At 39.1% G+C, this 24251-nt stretch overlaps 1 protein-coding gene across 2 annotated transcripts; it reads right to left on the reverse strand.

Annotated features, from left to right (window-relative positions):
• Positions 1-4854: 4854 nt before the first annotated feature.
• On the reverse strand, positions 4855-19881 carry LOC145438511 (protein zyg-11 homolog). 2 transcript variants are annotated; one of them, XM_080315844.1, is made up of 16 exons: positions 18701-19881; positions 17373-17471; positions 17176-17312; positions 15040-15213; positions 14555-14696; positions 14026-14166; positions 13270-13407; positions 12709-12813; positions 12031-12189; positions 10608-10769; positions 8966-9013; positions 8771-8872; positions 8278-8388; positions 7557-7707; positions 5702-5848; positions 4855-5024 (listed from the first exon to the last, which is right to left on the reverse strand). In XM_080315844.1, the coding sequence occupies exons 1-15, from the start codon at positions 19445-19447 to the stop codon at positions 5718-5720; spliced, it is 2547 nt and encodes an 848-aa protein (XP_080171970.1). In that variant the 5' UTR covers positions 19448-19881; the 3' UTR covers positions 4855-5024; positions 5702-5717. The 2 variants fall into 2 exon arrangements, with proteins under 2 accessions (XP_080171970.1, XP_080171969.1); XM_080315843.1 differs by having other exon boundaries at positions 4855-5033; positions 18701-19780.
• Positions 19882-24251: the final 4370 nt, after the last annotated feature.

The raw sequence follows: 24251 nt of genomic DNA on the forward strand, positions 1-24251 counted from the left end.
AGCGTGCGAGAGTGGAGCCTACGGGTAAGTTCTTCGAAGCGAGAAGGCTTGCTTGCATTATCGGCATTTACGATGTACTCAACCCTCATGAATTGATATCTTGGTAAATTTTGGGGAAAGGGGCTTATCAAACGCTTCGAAATCTTAATTAAGGATTGCACTGTGAGTTAGTTGATCAGAGAGAAGCAGACATGGCGGCGCCTGTATGACAATGCTGTTCTCAAATCCACATTGTATTTTCATTATCGGCGAGAAATGGCTTTGAAGTGACATTGCTTTCGATAAAATACATTCAATAAATACGATTCATTCCTTGTATATATGGGCGAATAATTTATCCATTCAGCAATCCGGCCTGTCAAGTAGGCCTGCTTAATTTTCCTATATCCGGCCCACCGACTAGAGAAGTTGCACGCCCCTGCTCCATAAGAATATCATCGCATTTCCGGTACATTGGCATGAGGCACATGCAAGTTTGAAGTAAATACTCGCAAAATAATTTATAATATAGGCGCACCCATAAAATATCCCAGCTGCAGGCGATCAATACTGCAGCGATCTGCGTGATTATTAGTACAGTATTTGGTTGGGGTTAGTGGCAAGAATTTCAAACTAAATCTACCCCACTACCTGATCTATCATCCTAATGCGAGAGCGTTTGAAATATGACCAATAAGATATCTCGGTATGTAAATAGTATAAATGTGCGGATAATGTTTCAGAAGAAATGTAATTATCAATCACATTGAGCACAGAGTACGTTGCATCATGATTTCTTGTAAGTTCTCGACACTCAAGGAATGAGGCAGTTGAGTAGCCCACATTACCAATTATTGCGTCACATGATAGACTATGCTCGGAGACGTTGTGTCTCTAGAGTCTAGAGCAGCGGTTCTCAACCTTTTGGACAAGCGCCCCCCTTGGCGATGGTTAAAAAATTCGCGCCCCCTGACCCCCCCCCGCACTTATCGTCATTTAAAAAGAGCACTTCATCTAATACAGTGGTGGGCAACCTTTTTGCTAATCACGGCCGCATTTCGATTACTTATGTAGCCCAAGGCCGCATTCCTGAACATAGCCGTTATGAACTGACTTTGGTCGCAGAATACCTATGTTAATCTGTCCATATACATTCCTGGTGGACTATTCTACTTTTTACGACGGCCAATTGTACGCACCGAAATCGCGAGTGGCAAATGTTATCAATAGTTGCTGGGATTGCATATTGTCGCGCGGAGCGACAAGTTTTTTCCGATCCACGAATAAATTCCGTAATTTATAGTGTCAGTATCACATATTACTATCAAATATTTATCCTTTCTCAGCCCATGTGATGAGATTCACTGGTAGAGTTTATGGAGGGAGTGCTTTCGAAAATTTAGGGCAAGTTATAAATGATAATACATCTTCGGGTGGGCCAATTGTTATTATCCCTTTGTTGTATGCTGATATTTCTTGACCCCCATCAGGATTGTCGAATGTACCATAAACAAATTTCTTTCGTGAGGAGCACACGATTCCGATTCCGGCTCAGGTTGAGAAGGACGCTACTATAGTAAAATCGAAAAAATGAAGCAATGTTAAATTGCGCGGAGCGCGAAAAAAATTTCAAGATTATTTAAAATCTCTCCAAAATTCGGGAGGGAATTCGTAATTTCAATTTGCACGTCGACGGCCGCCAATACATACTAATTGAATTAGGTGTCGATATGGCCACACAAATTGCCTTCTACGGCCGCAGGTTACCCATCCCTGATCTAATAATGGTATTTGTGACGCCAAGTTTGAATCCGCATTCCATTTAACATTTCTGACGAATTTCCCCAAACTTGTTTGAAAATAGCAAAAAACATTGAACAGGACATCAATTTAGTTCAAGGTAGGTTGCACTGAGGCTAATCCTAAAGCTAGTAGTGACTACAGATAGCACGGCATCGTTCTGCAGTGCACTGCGATGCTTAATTTGATCAGATTTGGAACTTAATTGTGTTGATTTAGGGTAGCCTGATCGAGGGCGAAACCGGGTAACCTATATATTGTATCTAAGTCTGTCTCAAGCAGTGCAGTTCGCCAGCTATTAACAACAGCTACCCATCGAACCGATCTTTAGGGCACTGCCGAAGATATGAAGTAATTAAATCTTCAAATAACATCAAAAATTTGATCAAATGAAGTTGAAATCAGCCTACACTCCGTTGAGCGCGATTGCTGGAGTTTCAATTTGGCGAGCTCCCTGGAATACGAAATAAGTTTCATCTTCAACAATCGTCTTCTCAGAATGGTTGTGAAACATATGTTTAGTCAGAATTCATACGGACTTTGTCAATTTTTCGCGCGCCCCCTGCGCCCCCCAGGTTGAGAACCCCTGGTCTAGAGTCTAGACCAGTAGTGGTTCCCAAACGGTGGGGAATTCCCCACTGGTGGGGAATTCAATGGTTTCTGGTGGGGAATAGACGCATTTGTTCAAAATTATATACAGGACAGTCTACATATTCACGGAGACACATGCGCAATTACCGTTACCAGTTAACTGCTCTGGAATGTATGTATCGAAAATTATGTTGCGTGTTGTTCACAAAACCTCATTTTTAACTCTGGATGGACAATGATGGCGTCACGAACGCATCCAGCACGACTTGTTTGACTTGAAATAACGCTTTCGTGAAATTTCTGTGTTTGATCATCCACAGCGTTCAATAGTTCACGTTCACACATTACTAAAGCGATCGTATTCCGTGAACAGCGAACAACGTACGCTTCATGAAGCTTGCACAGATCACGATAAAATGTATAAAACACCAAACTATGGAAGCATGGAAATGTCGTTCCATACCATAGATTAAAATCTTCCATTCCATACCATACTTGCATTGTTCCATATTCCATACCAAAATATCGATCCATACCATACCATACTTCCATACCATACCATGCCCTGCTCGATATTAGACAGACCGTCAGTCACGTTACTACAATAACATGGAATATCGACCTGGTGTAAATGACCATTGCAGTCAAAAACACCGTAAAGGCCACAAACAACGAAAACTGTAGCAGACCGCTGGTCCTTTTAATCCAATGTCCCTAGTTGACGCCGGCTATCGGTTATGAAGGAAATATACTGTGCTTGTACTAGGATTTTACCATGTCATGACAACTATCAAAACTCTACTAGTGTTGCGCAAGCTTCGTAAGCATTGTTACGCCAACATCGTCCTAGCTAGAGTAGCCTACTGTCTTTTTCCTGTCACTAGAACTTTACCAACCACTTCTATTTGGCTTGAGCATTACAATCGCATTCATTGCTACGCATTTTCGGGTATATAAACCCACGTTTTCTCTGTGATGGCCCTTGAGATCTGAGATTCACCTCAGCGCCTGACGTACTATCTTCTGCAATACATCCGACCGAGGGAACATGTGAGTTAAGGAATCACCAACGCAGACAGCAAGCTACCAGCAAGTCGTTCAGCTACCTACTGCTCCAGCACGACACAGCCTACTGTTACATGATGCCATATTGAGTTCGGTAACACAGCTCACTGTTACAAAACGCAGGCTATGTAAGTAGCTGTAACATATATATATATTATATATATATAGGTCTAGCTCTGTCTGCGTTCAGACTTAGAGCACCATCACCGAGGTGATGGAAGTATCCATCAAAAAAAAAAGTCTCTGATGGATTTTCGATTCAGAACATTTGCGGATGGTGCTGAATCACTGCATCCCATCCTGTGGAGTATATGGTCAAGAGATATTGTTGGTGCCCGCTTAGCTGGATTTTTATAGATTTTCAAACTCTTTAGTGTATTCTTTAGAGCCTGTTCTTGTGAAATTACCGGTACTCATTCTCCTGGTGTACAACTGTACAGTACATACCACAATGTAAGGTAGATATGGATGGAAAATACATGACAGCTACATCAGTAAGGGAATGTATTTGCTCCGCATTACGAATTGGTCGTCATTACTTTACAATTCATGCAATTTTGGATTTTCGGAATCGGTGCGACAATAGCCTTTGATTGATACCGGTTATTACGAATTCTGATGAGCTGTTTATAATGAATTGCATTGTCGCAGGTGAGGACGACCTTCATTTTGAAGTAAACTGACTCCAATTCTTAAGGATACTGACATTTCTTTTCCAAGTCCCAGCGTATAAACGAGATCATTAACTTGTGTTGATGAACTGCTCTACGTTCTGATTCAACTTTAATTTAGAAATCTTCATCAGTAGGCCAGTTATCTAGGGTTACCATATTTTGGAAATCTAAAAAGAGGACACTTTTTCAAAAATTTCAGACTTGCAAAACCGGAGGAGAATTCTCACAAAATGGTAAATATTTTCCACATTGCGGTCGGTTGACTAAAAAAAGGTCTACTTTCACGCTCAGCGCCCAAATTACAATTATTTCCTACGCATTGTCAGGTGGTTGGCACTAAAAAAAAGTGAACTTTCCTCTCAGCTCCCGCCCGAAATACCCGCCGGAGCGTCACTTCGGTGCTGATTTACTGCATCTCAGTCGCATTTTGCTATAAATATGACCAAAATTCTCAAAAAAGAGGACAAAAGGGCGTCCTCCGAGGACACTTTCAAAAAAGTCAAAAAGAGGACAAATCCTCTCAAAAGAGGACATATGGTAACGTTGCTGTTATCCCTAAGATCTTCATCATGATTAAATCTTGGAGTGTAGGCCTATAGAAGTTTGAAGTTACGCTGGAGCAGTTGGAAGAGACATTGGACGAATATATTATGTTTATTTTCCTTATCACGACATCCTGCAGTTTGCATCAAGTTTGTTTCTAGAATTTCTGACAGTCTGGCAGCAGACGAGTTGAAACTCTGAGTCTTGTCAGCAATATATAATGTTGAATATAAAATATGTTCCCAACAATAAATAGTAACGCTGATAAAACACAACAGGCAGATGCAAACGTGTTATTGACAAAACAGCAGAACGTCAACACGGTCCCAGCGATCAGTATTTCATTTTGAACTTTGTCTGCCGCAACAGGATCTGTAGAATCTGAAATGAAACGTGCATATCGTTAGAAATGATCGTACTATAATAAGAAACAAAGAAATGAACTTGAAAGCTGAGAAATGAATTAGCACACTGCACACTTTCGTACGGAAATTACCGAAATTACCAATACCTCTACCAACATCCTTTGACCGCCTGCTGTGTTTTCAGCTTATGAGTGAAAGAACGAGCTCTCTGCCAAAATTTAGTTTACATAAATCATGAAATGAATTCACTTCTTTTACTTGCATATAAACTTACGATGCTACTTCTACTTCTCTCAACGATACCTACTTCGAACACCTGCAGTGTTCTGAAGAAATGCGTCAGAATTGAACCAACTAGTGGGATTTAAAAATGCGCAATTAGAACTACTGACTTTTTGAATCTCGCAACTAAAACCAGAACTAGAACTACTCACTTTTCAAAATCTGCAGCCAAAACTAGAACCACTCACTTTTCAAAACTCAAAAACTAACAACTGGAACAAGAGCTAGAATTACTCACTTTTAAAAACTAACAACTAGAACTGGAATTACTAACTTTTCAATATGCGCAACTAGAACCAGAACTGGAACTATTCAAATTCCACAACTAGGACTTGAAGCATTCAAAAAATTTGTCAGTTGACCACCAAATAACTACATTAGACAAAATGAATTCGATCTCACCGAGAAGTTGCCGCGTCTAATCGTTGATAAAGTCCAGAGTCAGCCGCACGAGTTTCGCGACGTTTTCGTCCAACCTTGGTTCTCTGCAGATTTCTTGCAGACATTCGACCCCTTTCTCTTTCAACAGCATTTCCTGATACTTTTCACCTGCAGATCACAAGTGATATTCGCTAGGGCTGAGCAAAATCCAGTACCTGAGCGATTACATTCTGAAACGAGTATTAAAGTTTCACTTGTTGCAATATCATAAGAGTACTGATGATGTGGAAAGTTAAATCATACGACCGCAAACAATATAATGCCAGTTCTACATCGCATTAAAGATTACTTGCTATTTTTCGACCATGTGTCAGCAAACTTTGTGACAATGCTGTGTGTTGATCATGACCTCACAGATATGTCATTTCCACTCACGTTTGTCTGACTTGGATAATTAGATAACTCTAGTCGTGTAATTCGTGAAATCTTTTAACCAAATTTTTGGTTTTCTCCAAAATGCTACAGAAGAACTGTGTCGTGCGAAACGAGCTGAGAATGAATTGATCTGAACTGAACTTGATTCAATTTCAAAGTTTTGGCAAATTCAGTAGCGCTAATCTAATTGGGAAAACCTGTGCAGTAGGGCTGTTCAAAAATAACCTTTTTTCCTGAATCTTGCTGGCTACTTGATTAAATCGTTAGGTTGCCATGAAAAATGACGCACACCAAATTTGAATTCATTCCAACCAATATTTGCTGGTTTCGTACAGTTTTAAAATTTGGCATTTGCCCATGTATGCAAAAAAAAATTTTTAAAATTTTTCTTCCAACCCCATGAAATTGTTGCGCTGTCTTCAAAAACTATGCAAAACAAATTTGACGAAATTCCAAGCTGTTGAAGCAGAGTTATTCAAGTTTTTCGATGATAATTCTGGGATGATCCACCGATCAAGGATTATCCCAGAAAAACTGAAATAACTCCGCTTCTACGGCTTGGAATTGAGTCAAATTTGTTTTGCATCTTTTTTGAAGACAGTGCAACAATTTTATGGGGTTGTAAGGAAAATTTAAAAAATTTTTTTTGCATACATGGGCAAATGCCAAATTTTCAAACTGTACGAAAGCCGCGAATATTGGTTGGAATGAATTCAAATTTGGTGTGCGTCGTTTTTCAAGGCAACCTAACGATTTAATCACGTAGCCTGCAAGATTAGGGAAAAAAGGTTATTTTTTAACAGCCCTACTGTGCAGCTATCATTCTAATTCTTACCTAATTTGGAGAAAACTTAGTAACTATCATTCTAATTTTGATCTAATTTGAAAAACCTGTATAGCTATCATCTTAATTCTAATCTAATTCGGAAAACCTGTGTAACTATCGTTTTAATTCTAATCTAATTTGAAAAAAAACAACACTGTCTAGCTATCATTCTAATTCTAATCTGACTTGGAAAACCGGTGTAGCTATCATTCCAATTCCAATCTAATTTGGAACACCTGTGTAACTATCATTTTAATTCTAATCTAATTTGGAAAAAAACTGTTTTGCTATAATTCTAATTCTAATCTAACTTGGAAAATCTGCGTAACTATCATTTTAATTCTAATCTTATTTGGAAAAAACTGTGTTGCTATAATTCCCATTTTAATCTAATTAGGAAAAACTAATTATTTTCCAGTTGTCCAGTGGACAATAGTACATAAAGTATAATTCTCGTGGATAAATTATCTCTTAGTGGCAAGAATTGTATCATTTCAGTATTCGGAAGAACCATCTCTCATTACTCGACTCAAATCATCAGAATAGATACTCGATCCAGAACCGAAAAATCGAATCATCCTGCCCAGCACCGAACAAAACTCATGAAACACCAACCGTTCTTCAGGCAGACGTGACAAATGGCCCAGGCGGCCCACAGCTGTATGGCCGGGGTGTCGTGGCGTCGCAATAACGGAAAAAATGGTTTAAAAGTTCGATAAGCCACCATTTCTCCGTCGGGTGGCTTCCACGACATCACGCAAGAGAACTAGAACAAAAAGACTGGGTCAGTAACGAAATAATTCTATTTTCCGAGCGCGCAAGTAGGTTTTGTCTGCTTGTACTCCTTTGCTGGTTATATTTTTGATTACTTCTACTTACTTGATGTTTTTTAGACAAAACTAATTACTTTTTACAATTTTGATTTTTCGAAGCGGAATGCTACATGAAATGGGGCTAGAAAACCAAGGTCGATAAGCACTCAAGCAACTAGTTTCAAATAATTGATTTTAGCACGTTAGCATTTCGGAGAGTAAAAATTTTGTCAAAATATGTTCAAATTTTCAATGATCAGGTCAAAGCAACTTCTTGTGCTTAATTTGTGCGATTCCTTCACAAGTCAAAATTTTTTAAAAAAACGTCCAGATTATCACTTTTTAGGTCAAAAAAATAATTCCCCTAGCCCAGAGTATTTTTCAGACGTAACATTGTAATTTTCGACTTGAACTAGTTTTGATACACTGTGTATTGGAAATTGCAACTTCTTTTAATTGAGTAGAAGTTTGGGTGTTACTTGTACTTTTAGTTGAGTAGCAACTACTTGGACCACTTTGCTCACCAGGTCTTCGAGACATGCTTCTCGCATTCCGTTGCAAATGAGTCGCGAGTCCCATTCCGCGTCGTCCAACATGGCCAAGTGAGAAATGACTCCGGCCGCAAAGTAGCACACCTGAAAAGATATTGCCGTCAGAAATTTGTTTTTGCTTTTGCCATATCAGATTAGAATTAGAATGATACAGAGTTTTTTTTTTCTAAATTAGATTTGAATTGGATATTATAAATTCGCAATAACTTGGAAATTGATTCAAATTCGGTTCATATCAAATCAAGAGTTGATTCTCATGTAAGCACGAGAATGGCAAATGTCTTTACAGCATGTTTGGCTCGTTTTGCACCATACAGTTCTCCTGAATCATTTACAGAAAAATGAGATTAGAATGAAAATGAGAGAATAGAAACATTTCACAAATTAGATTAGAATTGGTTTACACAATAATTGACTAGTTTTTCAAGTCACAAGATCGGAAAAACAGTTGAAAAAACAAAGAAACCTCGATATGTTCGGAAGCGAGCAAAGTCCGAACGTTCTGCATGAGCGCCATCTTGTTGTGAAGGAGGTAAGGTCGGAGCTCGGCAACCTCGGCGAGATTGTTCTGCGGAAGATCAGGGAAATTCGATAAAGTCGTGAAAAAACGCAAAAAATTTGCAAAAAAAATTACGAAAAAAAGTAAAAGACTTTAGCTCACCAGCAGTCCCAGGACTTTTGTCTGAACGCACGGGTTGTCGTCGTGTATCTATAATGGTACGGACATTATTACGGTAGTTGAAAATAAACCATTTTTTCAAATTTGACTTTATCCCTGAAAATACTGTAGGCTACATCATATTGGGTTCAATTTCAGCCCACACAAGTGAAGTTATAGCAGCGAAATATTTTGGATTTAATGAAAAAGATGAAATTATTTATTCAAATTCAACTGGGGACACTATGAAATTGTTAGGGTGTATGTAGCAGTAACAAATTTAATACGTGAGGAGCACACGATTCAAAGTAGGTATTTTTATATGGGGCGCGTCATTTCCCTCTGCTGTCCGCATCCGTACTGTGGGGCTGATATTGCAAAGGGCGCTTCTATATTAAAATCAAAAAATGAAGTCGAAAATTTCAATATGGAATTCAAATCTTTCAAAAATTTGAGAGTCAAATCGTAATTTCAATTTGCATGATAACGGCCAACAACACATAGTCATTTTGAAACTCCCTTCTACGGCCACCCCTGAATTAGACAAATCAGAGCGAAATGTCGCCTATCCAACTCTAATCTAATTTGTGAAAATTTGTGAGCTGAACTTCGTTTGATTTCAAAGCTTTCGGAAATTCAGTAATTCTAATTCCAATCTATTTTGAAAATAACTGCATCTATAATTCAAATTCACATCTAATTAAGGAAAGCTGAAAACGTTCTTGTTGTAAAAGTGATCACTCAGGTACACAGTAACATTTGAAAACAAATTTTACATACTTTAATAACCAAAATTTATTCTACTAACCTAGCCAGTTCATGGAATACTCAGTAAAATTCAGACTTGCAGTGACGCGAGTCACTATTTTTCGGTGTTACGACGTGCTCCATTTTTTCAAATGCATAAAACGACTCGACGCCAGTCAATTTTTGTATCGACTCGACTTGTACTCGAGTCATTGCGCACGACTCGAAACAAGTCATCTGGCTCAAGACTAAGATGGCCAAGAAAGACAATTCATTGTAGTTTTGAAGAATAGTAAATTCGCCACATTATTGTTATTTCGTCTAGCAGTACTGATACTTGGAGAATAGAGCCAGAAACTGTAAGGACTGAGGAAAATTATGATATTATGAATGCGAGACACTCTATATCACTCGAGCAGAGTGAGAAAAAGTGGATTGAACAGTATTGAACTCAAAACTGAACAGTCAACACAATGACTTGGACTCGAGTCACAATATTATGATTGGACTCGACCCTCTACTCACTGGCTTGGACTCGGTGGTGATTTGGAAATGACTCGACTTGACTCGAGTCAAAACGATAAAAGTGAGATTGACTTATGACTCGGAACCTTGTGACTTGGTTACAACCCTGATAAAATCTGAAAAAAGTCTATTCTCATAAGCTTGAGAACGGTAAATTTATGCACACTGAGCTTGGTTCTTTTCGAACGATACACTTCTCCTGTAGCGTTTTCAGGAAAATCATAAATTAGATTAGAATCTAAATAAAAGGATAGCAATACTTCACTAGTTAGATGATCAGCTTTTCGCACTGATCGGTCTAATTACAAAACTAGAACTGTACACTGAACAGCTTTCCAAGTCTGTTTGATAGCAGACAGTGCGACGGACTCACAGACAGAACGCGCAGGACCAGCGCCAGCCCGTTGTTCTCAATGAAGTTCCTGCAAGTGGAAGGGCTCTCGTCTGTCAAATTCCAGAGCGCGCTCAATGCAAATTTCAGCGTCAAATCCAAGGCTCTGACGTTGAGCTTCTGATCCACGATCTGCAGCAGGGCCTGAAGGCACAACCATCAGTCAGTGACAAGTACTTCTACTTTTTAAAAGTACTCGAGCAGATTTTGACCACTTGTACCAGTTAGTTGTGTTTTTAGGCTACCTCTATTTCCACGTTTTCACACTTTTAATTTTGAGAAGTACAATGCAGGTTCGGGGTTGAGTTACCGTCGCCTTTTCCAGTCAAATTTTCATAACAACTGTGTGAAACAGCTCCGTGAATCACGATAAAGAAATATATTTTCAAAGATATAATTTTAGTGTCATCAGTGATTTCGCGTTTTGGTAAAATCGGTATGCAGTAGGGTTGTTCGAAAATAACTGGTAGCCTAAAAAAACTGCACACCGAATTTGGTGCGATTACAGCTGGTAGATGTCAAGGTACAGGAGTTTGAATATTTTGATTTTATTATAAAAACAATTGAAAAAACTTCTTCAAATGTTACTGTCAACCTAATGACATTGTTACGTTGTCTAAAAGAACGATGCTTACCAATTATTTCTCACTTCCAAACAGTAGAAGCAAAGTAATTGTAGTTGAAAATTTAGGATTCACAAAAATAGCCTGGATGGTGGGTAATCCCAGAATTAGGAATGAAAAACTCAATTATCTTTGCTTCTACGGACTGGAATTACATCAAATTATTTTCACATCGTTTTTGCGGAAAACTCAACAATTTCATGGAGTAGATTAAAATTTGAAAAAAAAAATTCAAATCTTTTTTTAATAGTTAATTCAAAATATTCATACTATACCTTTACATCTACCAGTTGGAATTGAGCCAAATTTGATGTGCAACATTTTTTACGCAACAGTTTAAGAAGTGAATCCCCGGAATCCAGGAAAATAGTTATTTTTGAACGTATACTTCTCTAATTTACAAAGTTTTTGGGTCACACCCACTTCTACCCCAGCAAATTCTCAATCTACGTACTTTATACAATTTTGATTTTAAAAGTGGAGAGTAAAATCGGTAAAATAGTCGTGTGACGCAGTCCTTGTATCACAATAGCTGAAGGTGTTTTGCAAATCACTTTCATTTTCAGCATCATCATTTGTTACCGGTTGGTCTCAAAGATGCATCTTTGACCAAACTCCGATGAACTGCTGAAAGTAGGTAACCAAATCTACTTTTTCAAACAACTTACTCAATTACTTTTCATTCCTTCTACTCGGAGAAGTTTCCACTTGTTTTCAAAATCACAACCTCTACTTGCAACGGAGACATCTACGCCAACGCATCAATGCATCTCCAAAAGCACCTTCATATTTGTGTTGGAACCCAAAATGGCCGTTTCCTCGGTCGATATCTTGGCCGCCAGTATTGAAATGATGGCGACCGCCATTCTGTGCATGGCCCCGTCGTCGCTGGAACACAGACATTGCATGACCAGACGCGCCGTCTTGAAATAGTCAAACGGCTGCAAAACACAAAACATCTGTTAGCTCACGATGACAGACTCATACAAACTACCAATCCTAGATAGTTGACGGTAAACTAGCTACTGCTTTTGGACTAGTTCAAGTTCTAGTTACGAGTTTTCAAAAGTGAGTAAGTAAATTTTAAGTTCTAGTTGTGGATTTGGAAAAGTGAGTAGTTCTGGTTGTAAGTTTTGAAAAGTGAGTAGTTCTAGTTCTAGTTGCAAGTTTTGAAAAAGGAATAGTTCTAGTTCTAGATGCGCATTTTGGAAAATCATTAGTTCTAGCTCAAGCTGTTAGTTTGAAATAGTGAGTGAGTACTAGTTCTGGTTATGAGCCTTAAAAAGTGAGTACCGGTACTTCTAGTTCTAGTTGTGGATTTTGAAAAGTGATTAGTTCTAGTTCTGCTTATGAGTTTTAAAAAGGGAGTAGTTCTAGTTCTAGTAGTGGATTTTGAAAAGTCACTAGTTCTAGTCCAAGTCTGCACAATACACCATACACGACTGCAATCGCACACTCACCACGTTCTTCAGAATCCGGTCGTTGCAAAGCGTCATGAGGCAGTTTTTCTGCAATTGTCGTCTGTCAGAGAACAGATTCATCGTCACCAGAGTCGCCGTGACGACCTGCAAAGTTGTCAGATTTGCTACTCAAGGAGATGTACGTACCAGTATCCTAACGCTGAAAATTTCAACTCAATTGCAAGCAGAGGTGCAATTTCAAAGAATCACTTCATGTAGCAAAATAAAATAACAGCTCTGATAAGCACTCAGGGCTAGGGCGATAATTTTTGAGACCTAAAATGAAAAATTTGGAAATTGTTTTAACAAAATTTGTACCAAGAAGAACTATCAAGTTAAATTACACACAAAAAGTGATAAAGTCATAAATTCTACCACTTTTCTACATTTTCTGGTCGGAACCTTCTGTCCTTACGAAGTAGAATCCTATTAAAAGTAATATTACTAAAGAAACTGCTCAAGTAGTAGAAGTAGTCTAACAAGTTGAGTAAGTAATGCAAGTAAGCCACTACAAAAAGTAGAAGTACTTTTGCCACCAAGTATTCGGTATTTGTAACTGACCTGGGAGAGAACGGGTACAGGGATTTGAGAGCCGGTCTCGCGATTGGTCAGATTGTAGACGCAAGCGGAGGCAGCTAATTGTACAGAGTAAGCTTCATCAGACGGATTCTGGTGGTATCTCATGCAGCGCAAAACCAGCTGTGTACGAGAGAGATTGATTTTATTTTGTATTTTTATGCAGTACAATCAAACAGTAAATTCATATTGAAATGAACTCAAATATTTTCGGCTGGCACTCGTCAGGGGCAACCGTCAGCAACCAGTAGAGAATTGGAGAGCATACTGTATGTCAACAATCGTATCATCATATATGATGTCACCTGCATGAAATTTCAAATAATTGGAGTGAAGAGAGAGCTTAAGGTACTATTTTCAGATGGTACCGCACACGAACTCCTTTTGTTGGCACAGACTTGGTTTGCGTAAACTAGGCCTACATTACTTTGTAGAAGTAAAGTATGTGAAATAGTAAATCAGTAAGTCGTCGCTGGTACTCAGGTAGAAGTAAACATGTAAATTCACACACAAGTGACTCGGTGGTGAATTGAAACTGACTCGACAAGGCTCCAGACAAAACTTGAAAAGTGAGATCGACTCGGAACCTTGCGACTCCACGTGGTTACATACTTTGTAAGGGGAGAGAGAGTGACTGAGACTTTGATTTTCAAATCTGACCAAAATACATAACAAACAAACATCAATAATATAGACACGGGACGAAATAATGTCAAAAAAAAAATTGCAGGCTTAACTCACTTCCAGCTGCTGCTTGTTGTATAGTGGATTGTGTTGCGTGTGGTTGAACAGGGCGTAGAGAGCTTCCTTGGCAAATATCGGCCTCTGGTGGTAGCGAGTCAGCGACTCGATGATCTGACTCTCAGAACAATTACCGGCCACCTGCCAGAGATAAGCGTGGGCTTAGCAGATGTGGAAATGAAAAAAAACGGCCCTCAGACTTGTACGACCTACTGGATTTTTGAAATTGGCAACTAGAACTAGAACTACTGCATTTTCATAATCCACAACTAGAACTTCTCACTTTTCAAAATCAGCAGCTAAAACTAGAACTTCTGGATTTTCAAAATTTCCAACTACAACTAGAACTACTCACTTTTCAAAATAAACAGCTAGATCTAGAACTAGAACACCGGTTGGCCTACTCACTTTCCAAAATTCACAACTAGAACTACACAAATAAATGGTAGTTAGTTGACAGATAACGAACTAGATCGGTAGTTAGTACAAGTCAGACACACGGCAAACATCGAGTCACAAAATCGGACACCTTGACTCGCGTGGCCGAATCCTCGTTGTCCTGGTCCTCGAAACAAGACAACCCGTCCAGCGACGTTTGTAGCAAGCCGAGAAAAGTCAACCGCGGATGACTCGCAAAAAAATTCAAGAAAACAATTTCTTCGATTCCCTCCCTGAAACAAATTCATCATTGTTACTTTTACCAGTACTTCAGTAGAGATTTATAACGCTACTTCTACATAAGTTTCAAGTAAAACTAGGCACACAATACTTATGTAAATATCCTTACTTCTAAATAAAATTTTCAAGCAAACTACACTTAGAATAACAATGTTACCGCTACTTCTAGTTGTACTCCGGTAGAGATTTACAAAGCTACCAATTTTAGGCAAAACTAGACCTAGAAAACTTACTTGAGAATCATTATTTCCGCTAGTACTCAAGTAAAATAAACAAAGTTACTTCCACTTCCTGACTATCAATGATAACAATTTCGACCCGCTCTGGTATACTGACCGGCCTGAAATATCCAACGAGACCAGGTTCTTGAGGGCATGTCCACCACCTACCATGACCATGGAGATGGCAGTGGTGACGCTGTTCTGCTCTCCCAAGTTGGGCTGGGTGCGGCTTTCGATGGAGATGTCCAGAGAACGTAGTTCTTTCATCTTGCAGAACACGTCGAATAGACTGTTGACAAATGCAGAGGTTAGTAGCCTATGCATTAGGGTTGTGCGAAAATAATTTTAGTTAGTTGTCAGCTGATGTTGTGAAGGAAATATGTCTAAAATTCGTTCTCTGCGTGATTGCCTTATCTAGGCTTACCATACGTCCTCTTTTACGAGGATTTGTCCTCTTTTTTGACTTTTTTGAGAGTATCCTTGGAGGACGCCATTTTGTCCTCTTTTTTGAGATTTTGAACTCTTTCGGGAACCGAGTAAAAAGTTGACCTCCCATTTTTTTTAGTCAACCACCCGGCAGTGTGAAGGAAAATACTGTATTTCGGGCACCGAGCGAGAAAGTTGACCTTTTTTTTTTTATAGTCAACCGACCACAATGTGGGAAAAATGTACCATTTTTTGAGAATTAACCTCTGGTCTTGCAAGTTTATAAATTCTGAAACAGTGTCCTCTTTTCAGATTTCCAAAATATGGTGACCCTAGCGTTATCGCCTCCAGCAAGTGCGACGATGAAGACAGTTTTCAGTTTAGACCAGGGGTGTCAAACTCAACGTCCAGCGTCGCGTCAACCAGCGTCGCGGACCGGATTCAAACCTTCAGATCGCTCATGGGCCGCACCAGTCAAATGATTCAAAAATATTACCTCAAAACTCATGCCATTGTCTTTGATTCGAATCTTTTATTATCAGGCCTGTACAGTGTACACACGATGATAGGCCTATATCACATCATATATTATGGATCATAGGGGTTCTATTCTAGCTACTTTTATTCGCAAACTATGGAATTATGGCAATAATACGATGACTGGAGGGTTGAATTCAGTTATCAACCGCTCTTACGATGATACGAGTTGTCATATTTCTATGCACCCTTTGATTCAATCGCAACCTGGCGTCAGCCCTGCGTGTGCGTTTTGAGGAATACAAGAGTTGCCACATATATTTGAATTATGTTTCCGTGTAACTATCATATTCTCCATGTAACCTGCAGAGAAAGGTATCGCATCGGCGTTTTCCATTCTGTGAATGACTCTAGTTTTGGGCCCCTTTCCCCATAACACACGGAACTCTGTATGCACTTTTTTGCCTTCTCGAAATTGGGTGTCAACGTGAATGAATTGTTCCTAGTGATGACTGAAGTGAAATTACAACACCGCTGCCGGACGGTTACGGCCTGTGAACATGAGCATCCACTAGATTTACTGTCGTGAGGGATTATTTAACGGAAGTATTTCTTACTAAAAATACCAACATTTGCTGTTAGAAATATGCTCGATAATACACGCATTTTATAATCTGCTCAAAACTGCTTCGTGGGCCGGATGAAACCGTATGTTTGACACCCCTGGTTTAGACGAAACTAGTCGAGTTGAGACATTACCAGCCTAGATTAAGCCCTAGAGTAGACTTGGACAATTAGATAATTGTCTAATCTAGTTGCATGATAAGACTAATTATTGAGAGAGCTACTTCTAATCTAATTTGTGAAATCTTTCTACGCTCATTTTTTTATTGTAATCCAATATCTGGTTTGTCTGTAAATGCTACCTGAGAACTGTATCGTGCGGAACAAGCCAAGCTTGCAAACATTTACCATCGTGATGTTTAGGTGAACGAAAAATGATTTGATATGAACTGGACTGAACGCGAATTCAGTAATTCATATTATTATCTAATTTAGAAAAAAATGTTCAGCTATAATTCTAATTCTATCCTAATTTGGAAAAAATAAGTAGCTATAAATATAATTTCAACCTAATTTGAAAATAACGGTAGCTATAATCGTAATTTTATTCTAATTTGGACAAAAAAACTGTAGCACTAGCTGTAATTCTAATTTTAATCTGTAGCTATGATTCTAATTCTAGTCTAATTTAGAAAATAACTTTCCAGCAGAAATTACAATTTTAATCCATTTTGGAAATGCTGAAAATTTTCTGGTTGTCCACGTGTGCAATAGAGAGTCCCACCTTTCTTTTGGCATGTGCAATTTGTCCAGGTTGTTCATCCTGAGAATAGTCAGCTTGGGAGCCTGGATGTCTCCCAGGTAAAAAATCGATCGAACTGATGTTTTAGAAATATCCAAACACTGGAGGTGTTTCATGCACTGAAATATTTGTCATCGATGAAATTGTGTTCTGCGAGCAAACTGTGAAGAAGCACTCACGGCAATAACGGCATTTAAGTCATTGTCGGAGAAGTTTGTGTGGCTGACGTTGAGAGTCCGCACGTTGCTCAGCACGCTCAATCTCTTGAATTGACCGAACTGAAAAATAGATTTGAGTTAGCAATTGCGTACTCTGGAATCTCACTTTCAACATGAGACAACCACGATGACTTCCCCAAACGTAAGCTTGTACAAACTAGGCCTACCAATCTATTTCGTCAACGGTGGATAAGTTCTACTTGTGAATTTTGAAAAGTGAGCAGTTCTAGTTCCAGTTGTAAGTGTTTAAAAGTGAGTAGTTCTAGTTATAGTTGAGAATTTTGAAAAGGGAGTATATCTAGTTCCAGTTGTAAGTGTTTAAAAGTGAGTAGTTCTAGTTCTAGGTGAGAATTTTGAAAAGGGAGTATATCTAGTTCCAGTTGTAAGTGTTTAAAAGTGAGTAATTCTAGTTCTAGGTGAGAATTTTGAAAAGGGAGTAGTTCTAGTTCCAGTTGTAAGTGTTTAAAAGTGAGTAGTTCTAGGTGAGAATTTTGAAAAGGGAGTAGTTCTAGTTCCAGTTGTAAGTGTTTAAAAGTGAGCAGTTCTAGTTCTAGGTGAGAATTTTGAAAAGGGAGTAGTTCTAGTTCCAGTTACTTCTTGCTCTAGTTCAAGCTTTAATTTTTTGGTTGACTCGACTTGACTTTGACTTGACCCAGGTCAATTTGTGTATGGACTCGACTTGAATTCCAGACATTGTGCATGACTCGACCAAGTCATGACTCGACACTTTCTAGATATTTTATTTAAGTCTCGTATATAAGGACCGATAATTGAAAAATAGGCCAAGTGTTTATCTGTTTGAATAAACATGTTTAGAGTGAGAAAAAATGAGTATATATATTATGAATGCTAGGCCTTCGATAATCACTCGAGACTTTCACAGAAGTGAGTTGAACCTGGCACTGAACAGTAAACATATGACTTGAACTTGAGTCTTAACACTATGACTCAGACTCGAGCTGTTGCTCGCTGACTAGAACTGGGACTTGACTTGAAAACGATTTGAGTCTATAAACTATAAAGTCAAATTGACTCGTTACTCGGGTCCTTGTGACTTGGATACAGCCCTGTTTAGAATACTTCTACGTAACAGTCTTCAAAAGAGCCCCAGAATCTTTGTCTTTTTACTTACCTCGGAAATTGCCACTTCTCCTTGAGTAGGCTAATAACGATGACTACTTTAAACTCTATAAAAGAGATCAATATTGCCAGTCGATTGCCACTATTTTTTTGACCTCCAAAGGTCGATATTTCAATGATATTTCTATCAAATGTTGTTCAAAACTTACCGACAGCACAGCACGTGTTTTATGTTCATCTCTCTCTGATGTGACGTAGGAAATATTCAAATTCATCAACGAGGCTTTTGTTGAAGCGTTCATACATCCGATAATATCATTGACCGTGATCCTCTTTCCATCAGACGCACGTTTCGTGTGCCTGCCCTCGTTGATATTTTCGGCGTTAATCTCCGTGAACGTATGTTTGCTGAATAGCGCTCGCAATCCGTTCGTAGTAAGATGCCCGGCCCTCTTCAAGTAGGCGTATTTAATGTGAAATCGAGATGAGTCTGAAAACCACTCGGCGACTTGGTCACTGAGGTGACCTTTCTTGCAGACTTCTTTTAAAAGTTGTTCAGATACAGGGCGTGGTATGTAAATACTGTGTTGTGCGTGAGAGTGATTGGTATGACTGATTCTGGTTCCACATGGTGGATTGTGTATGCATTTTTCTTGCAAGGATTCAATATTTTGGAAGATATGTTGGTTTGAGTTGTATACCGTTTCTTTCATAAATTTTTCGGAATCTATTTCGAGAGCCGCTAGTCGTGGCGAATCATCGCAATCCATGGAATTGTCATTGGAGTCTGTACAAGGTTTTATTGTGGAGCCACTAATACCAGCGTCGGTGTGGCAATGATGAGGCTTGGATTGAGTTGATCTGCTTTGCTTCGCAATATAGTGTTCAATTCGGTTGGCAATCGCTTTGATACATACATCCTGTAGAGTTGGTTGTAGTTCAAGGTCACCAGCCATTGCAATATCAATTATAAATGGTTAGTATTTGTAAGTTTCCTGGAAAAAGACAAAAATACACCCTCCTGTGAGCGGGTACGGTGATTTGCACGATCTGCATCAGTACTTCCTGGGCAAAAGGCTTGTACAAATTACAAGTATAGTTGACGGTCAACTATAACTGTATAGTGGTTTTTCGAGTGGCTCTAGTTCTATAGGTGCGGATTTTTATAAGGGAATAGTTCTAGTTTCAAACTCAAAACCCCGTCCTTTTGAAACGCCAATTTTACCTAAAATATTTCTTGTAAATCATAATTCAGTTTATTGACATTATCAGTTGGGCCCGAATAGTTCTATAGGCCTAGTTGTGTGTTAGTTAGTCAGTTGCGGTAGGTTCTAGTTTCGACTCCGTAATGTTCTTATTGGGATAATGATATCCTGATATGAAAACGGGTAAGAGGCACTGCTCTAGACCATTCCTAATACAGCATCTCACCAAATCCGCGTCGTATTGATAATGTTAAAAATCCGACTTTTCAAAGTGTAATTCATATTCATTCATACACTCTGCAAATTACAAGTCAGGTGATTGAGAAATTGATTTTACCACAAACTCTTGACACTTGAAGAGACTATAGATAACTAACCTACGGATAGATAGCCAACAGCCGTCGTCACGCTTGCTTGCTCGGAGGAAAATACTGCTCAGCAATCTGAACTCAACGTAATTGCCAATCCTATAGCTGACGACCCGAGCGCTCAAATTGAATAAAGTTGATCTTATTTGAACGGCGACGTGATATTTTCGGAATCAGTGTGAAAATATCTTTCGATTGAGACCGGTTCAAATAAATTTTGCGCTCGGGTCGCCAGCTATAAGATTACCAACAACTTCAACAAGGCTACCTAACCTGTCTGTCGCCATTCCTGGTGGTCGAAGCTATAGGCAGCCTATACATATCCGTGTGTAGGCCTGCAGACTCTTCATAGCGATGGGCGTATTTACTTCATTCTCCGAAGTTTGAATGGAGCTATTTAAAAACAAACTACGCTAACAACCGCACTGGGCGACAATTTTCTCCAAAGGAGATGTTTTTGTGGTTGTTTAAAATTGTCTACTGACCTGTTTGTATCAATGGGGATGAAGGAGTCAGCGGTAGTTGATGGATTCTGTGAAAATAATTTTTGGTGAGCAGCAAATTCTGAGGAAGGTGAATTCTGAAGGACGATACTTAATATGACGTATGGTAATGAGTAAGAATTCCAGCACACTAGGCCCCAAACACCAATACTTTTTGTTTCAGTATTGTAAAAGTAGAAGTACTTTCTTACTGACGGCCCATAGATAACTAACCTACGGATAGATGGGCAAGACGAGAGTCACGGTCGAGTGATGCGACAACGGCGCTCAAATTAAATAAAGTTGATCTTATTTGAAAGCTACAGTCGCGCTGATTCTGATAATATACATTAAATTTTCATCAAGGCAATGGAACCACCCCGAAATAGCCTTCAAAATATGAAAATCGGCATTGTTCTAAACAATCGCAACCACGCACGGACCGTTGTTATGGTCATTGTGCTGCGCCGTTGCAATTGTCTTAGAACAATGCCGATGCTCGGGTCGTCATCTATGGGATTAGCAATTACGCTCCCGTTTCATGCTATGAAGCGACAACAAATCTGCCGTTGTCGCATCACTCGACCGTGACTCTCGTCTTGCCCATCTATCCGTAGGTTAGTTGTCTATAGACGGCCTCCGAGTTCACATAATACGAATATTGCGTGTTACGGATAGCACAAGAGACCATTTCGTTTATATTTACGACATGAACAACAGTTGAATGATTTGATATTTTATTTGAAGCAATATTAATTCTAATCAACACAATAATTGTAAAAATATGAAAGGTGTCGAAACGACGTGAAGTAGTCTTTGAAATCATACTCTTACCTTGTGAGAAAAAGGCATACACACTGAATTAAAAGTAAAAAGAAGATAATAAATAAGGACAGGCGAGAAAAGAGGTGGCATATGTCGGAAGGCGAGATCGATATGTCGGGTCGTGGTCAGGTCAACTTGAAGGCTGGCTATATTGTAGGCCTATTGATCAGGATGTAATACAAGAAACGCACCGCTCTATCAAGAAGTAGTGTGGAGTGCGGAACAGCATCTCGCCAGCCATACGACAGTTGTGGAGCATGTCCTGATTCAAGTCGAAATATACAAGCCATTTCTACTGAATGAATACAATAGTCAGCCCGCAAGATTACTGGACCACAATCTGACCAATGATATAAATACATTGATCATTGATCTGACATATATCGACTTCGCCTACCGACACATGCCGCATTCATTTCTGTCGCTTTCCTTTTCTTTAATAATAATCATCATATTATATTTTCATCTGAACAAGACAAACACAATGTAAAATGCGATAAGATACAATGCAATGTAATGGACAGATAGGAGGATGCCGAACGACCAGTTGCCGTCTCTTATACTGGCATCCACCCCGAGGTGGTCAGTAACGAAGTACTTCTACTTTTTTAAGTACTTTATGAAGTAGCTCTTTCTTATTGCTCTTTTCATTCCTTATGAATGCGTTATCTTTATCATCAGGTCTTTTTCTGGGCTCTTTTTGCTGTAAGAACAGCAACTCGGAGAAGACCTCCGACGCAGAATCGGTGTGCATGCCTCTTAATCAAGGGTTTCCATATTTTGCAATCGGGAAAGGAGGTTGACACTTTTGACCAGATCATAAAATTTAGTTGACCGAAATCGAAACAGCTGATTTGGAAATAGGTATTGGAAACTTGCTGTGTTGACTAAAAACTGTTTACCGGACCGTGATCTGACACATCGATCTCGCTACTTTCGATTCGACACATACCACCTCATTCTTTTACTTTTCATTCAGTGTGCAATCTGTGCATATATTACATCGCTAGGCCAGGCGTGGGTGTCTGATTTCAAAGGCTACTCCCAGTCATCTCGACACCTTCATACCTTTTCATTGTAGGATGAAATTGTTATTAAATAGTATATTCATATTGAAATGAACCCGAATATTTTCGGCTGACACTCGTCAGCAACTAGTAGAGAATTGGAAAGAACATTGTATATCAACAATCGTATCACAAAATATGACGTCACCAGCATGAAATTTCGAATGAGAGAGCGTTCAATGTACTATTTTTAGGTGACATTGCACCACCTAAAAATAGTACATTGAACGCTCTCTCATTCGAAATTTCATGCTGGTGACGTCATATTTTGTGATACGATTGTTGATATACAATGTTCTTTCCAATTCTCTACTAGTTGCTGACGATTACCCCTGACGAGTGTCAGCCGAAAATATTCGGGTTCATTTCAATATCAATATACTATTTAATTGTATATTGAAGTTCTGTACCTCCAAGAAGCTCTTCGAAATTGTTATTATAAAATATAACTTAGTGTGCAGTTTCCCAGTGTGCAGTCCTCCTCAAGATGACGGAAGATTGAAACTGGAGATATTGCTAAGGCATAATCATATGGAGAAAATTAATAACGGTAAAACTATTCGCATAAATGTCATCTGCGATCAATCGTAAAATAAAGAATTTAATAATAAACTGAATGAAGTTGCTCAGTGAGCAGCCCATTGAGATACATTATACATAGAATGGAACACCACTGTTGTAGAACGTCGGCTGCTATGCATGGCTGCTGCAGAAGCCACGTCAGTTTGCTGTGAGAAATAGGACGCTGAGGTTTCTGCAGCGCATGAATTTAAAAATAACTTCTGCAGCTACACTGGTATAGGCTCCTTGTTTCAACGAATCGGAATAATCACAGCTACCAAAATTTGTGTGTCTTTGTCCGTGTCGAAGACCTGCATGAGTGCAGCTCCGGCACGCTGGCATTATGATCAATAAATTATAAACATGTTTTTGTTGCCATTGTTGGGGTAATTCCTCATTCAAAGTTAAAAGTGCAAGTTATTCCTTTTTTTATCCTTCCGGAAAGTGCAATCGAATCTTCTACAAGCTGTGATCAATAAAAACATCTCGATTATTAGGCTACTTTTGCTCATGGTACTGTACGGCGTATGGTAATCGGAATGGGGTCTATAGGTCTACTCCGGGAGTCCGGGTTGGGGGTTGGAATCCCATACTGGTACGTTTAGCGTAATATATTTGGTGTGCCAAGACGGTTTTCAGCGTCACACATGTGTGTAGTCAGTATAGAATCTTTGGTGTGCACGAGACACCGATTCCGTATTGGCGTCTCCGCCTACTGGATTTTTTTGTATTTAGTTTTACTGCATTGCATTATTGTAAATAATTTCTTAGAAGTTATCTAGCGAAATGAATTGAATTTGAAACTTTTCTAATTAAACCATTGCTAATCATGGTTGCGTAGCCATGACATTCATCTGAATTGAGCGCTGTGTTTTGCATGACTCAATCTGGGGCCATTGCCTTGGACTAGGATTAGGGCGATTGTCGATCATGTGCTGTCTATATATAGCAATCTGCTTCCATGATATACAACCCATCATATCGGTATAGGGTCACTTTATAATTTATATACTCAGGGTTGTATCTGAATCCTATAAGGTTCTAAGTCGCGAGTCAATCTTACTTTATTTGTCTTGACTCGAGTCAAATTGAGTCATGAATTCACTGAGTCGAGTCCAACTCACGGACAGAGCAAAGGGTCAAACCCGAGTCATATAGTGTTGGAATTCGAGTCTTGAGTCCATTTTGTAGTGTTCACTGTTGAAAGTCGGGTTAAACTCACTTTTTTATACTCCTGTCTGTCGTGGGTGAT

Source organism: Botryllus schlosseri, chromosome 5 (assembly GCF_051294905.1).
Source record: "Botryllus schlosseri isolate E-star chromosome 5, Bs_hap1, whole genome shotgun sequence".
Lineage (NCBI taxonomy): Eukaryota > Metazoa > Chordata > Ascidiacea > Stolidobranchia > Styelidae > Botryllus > Botryllus schlosseri.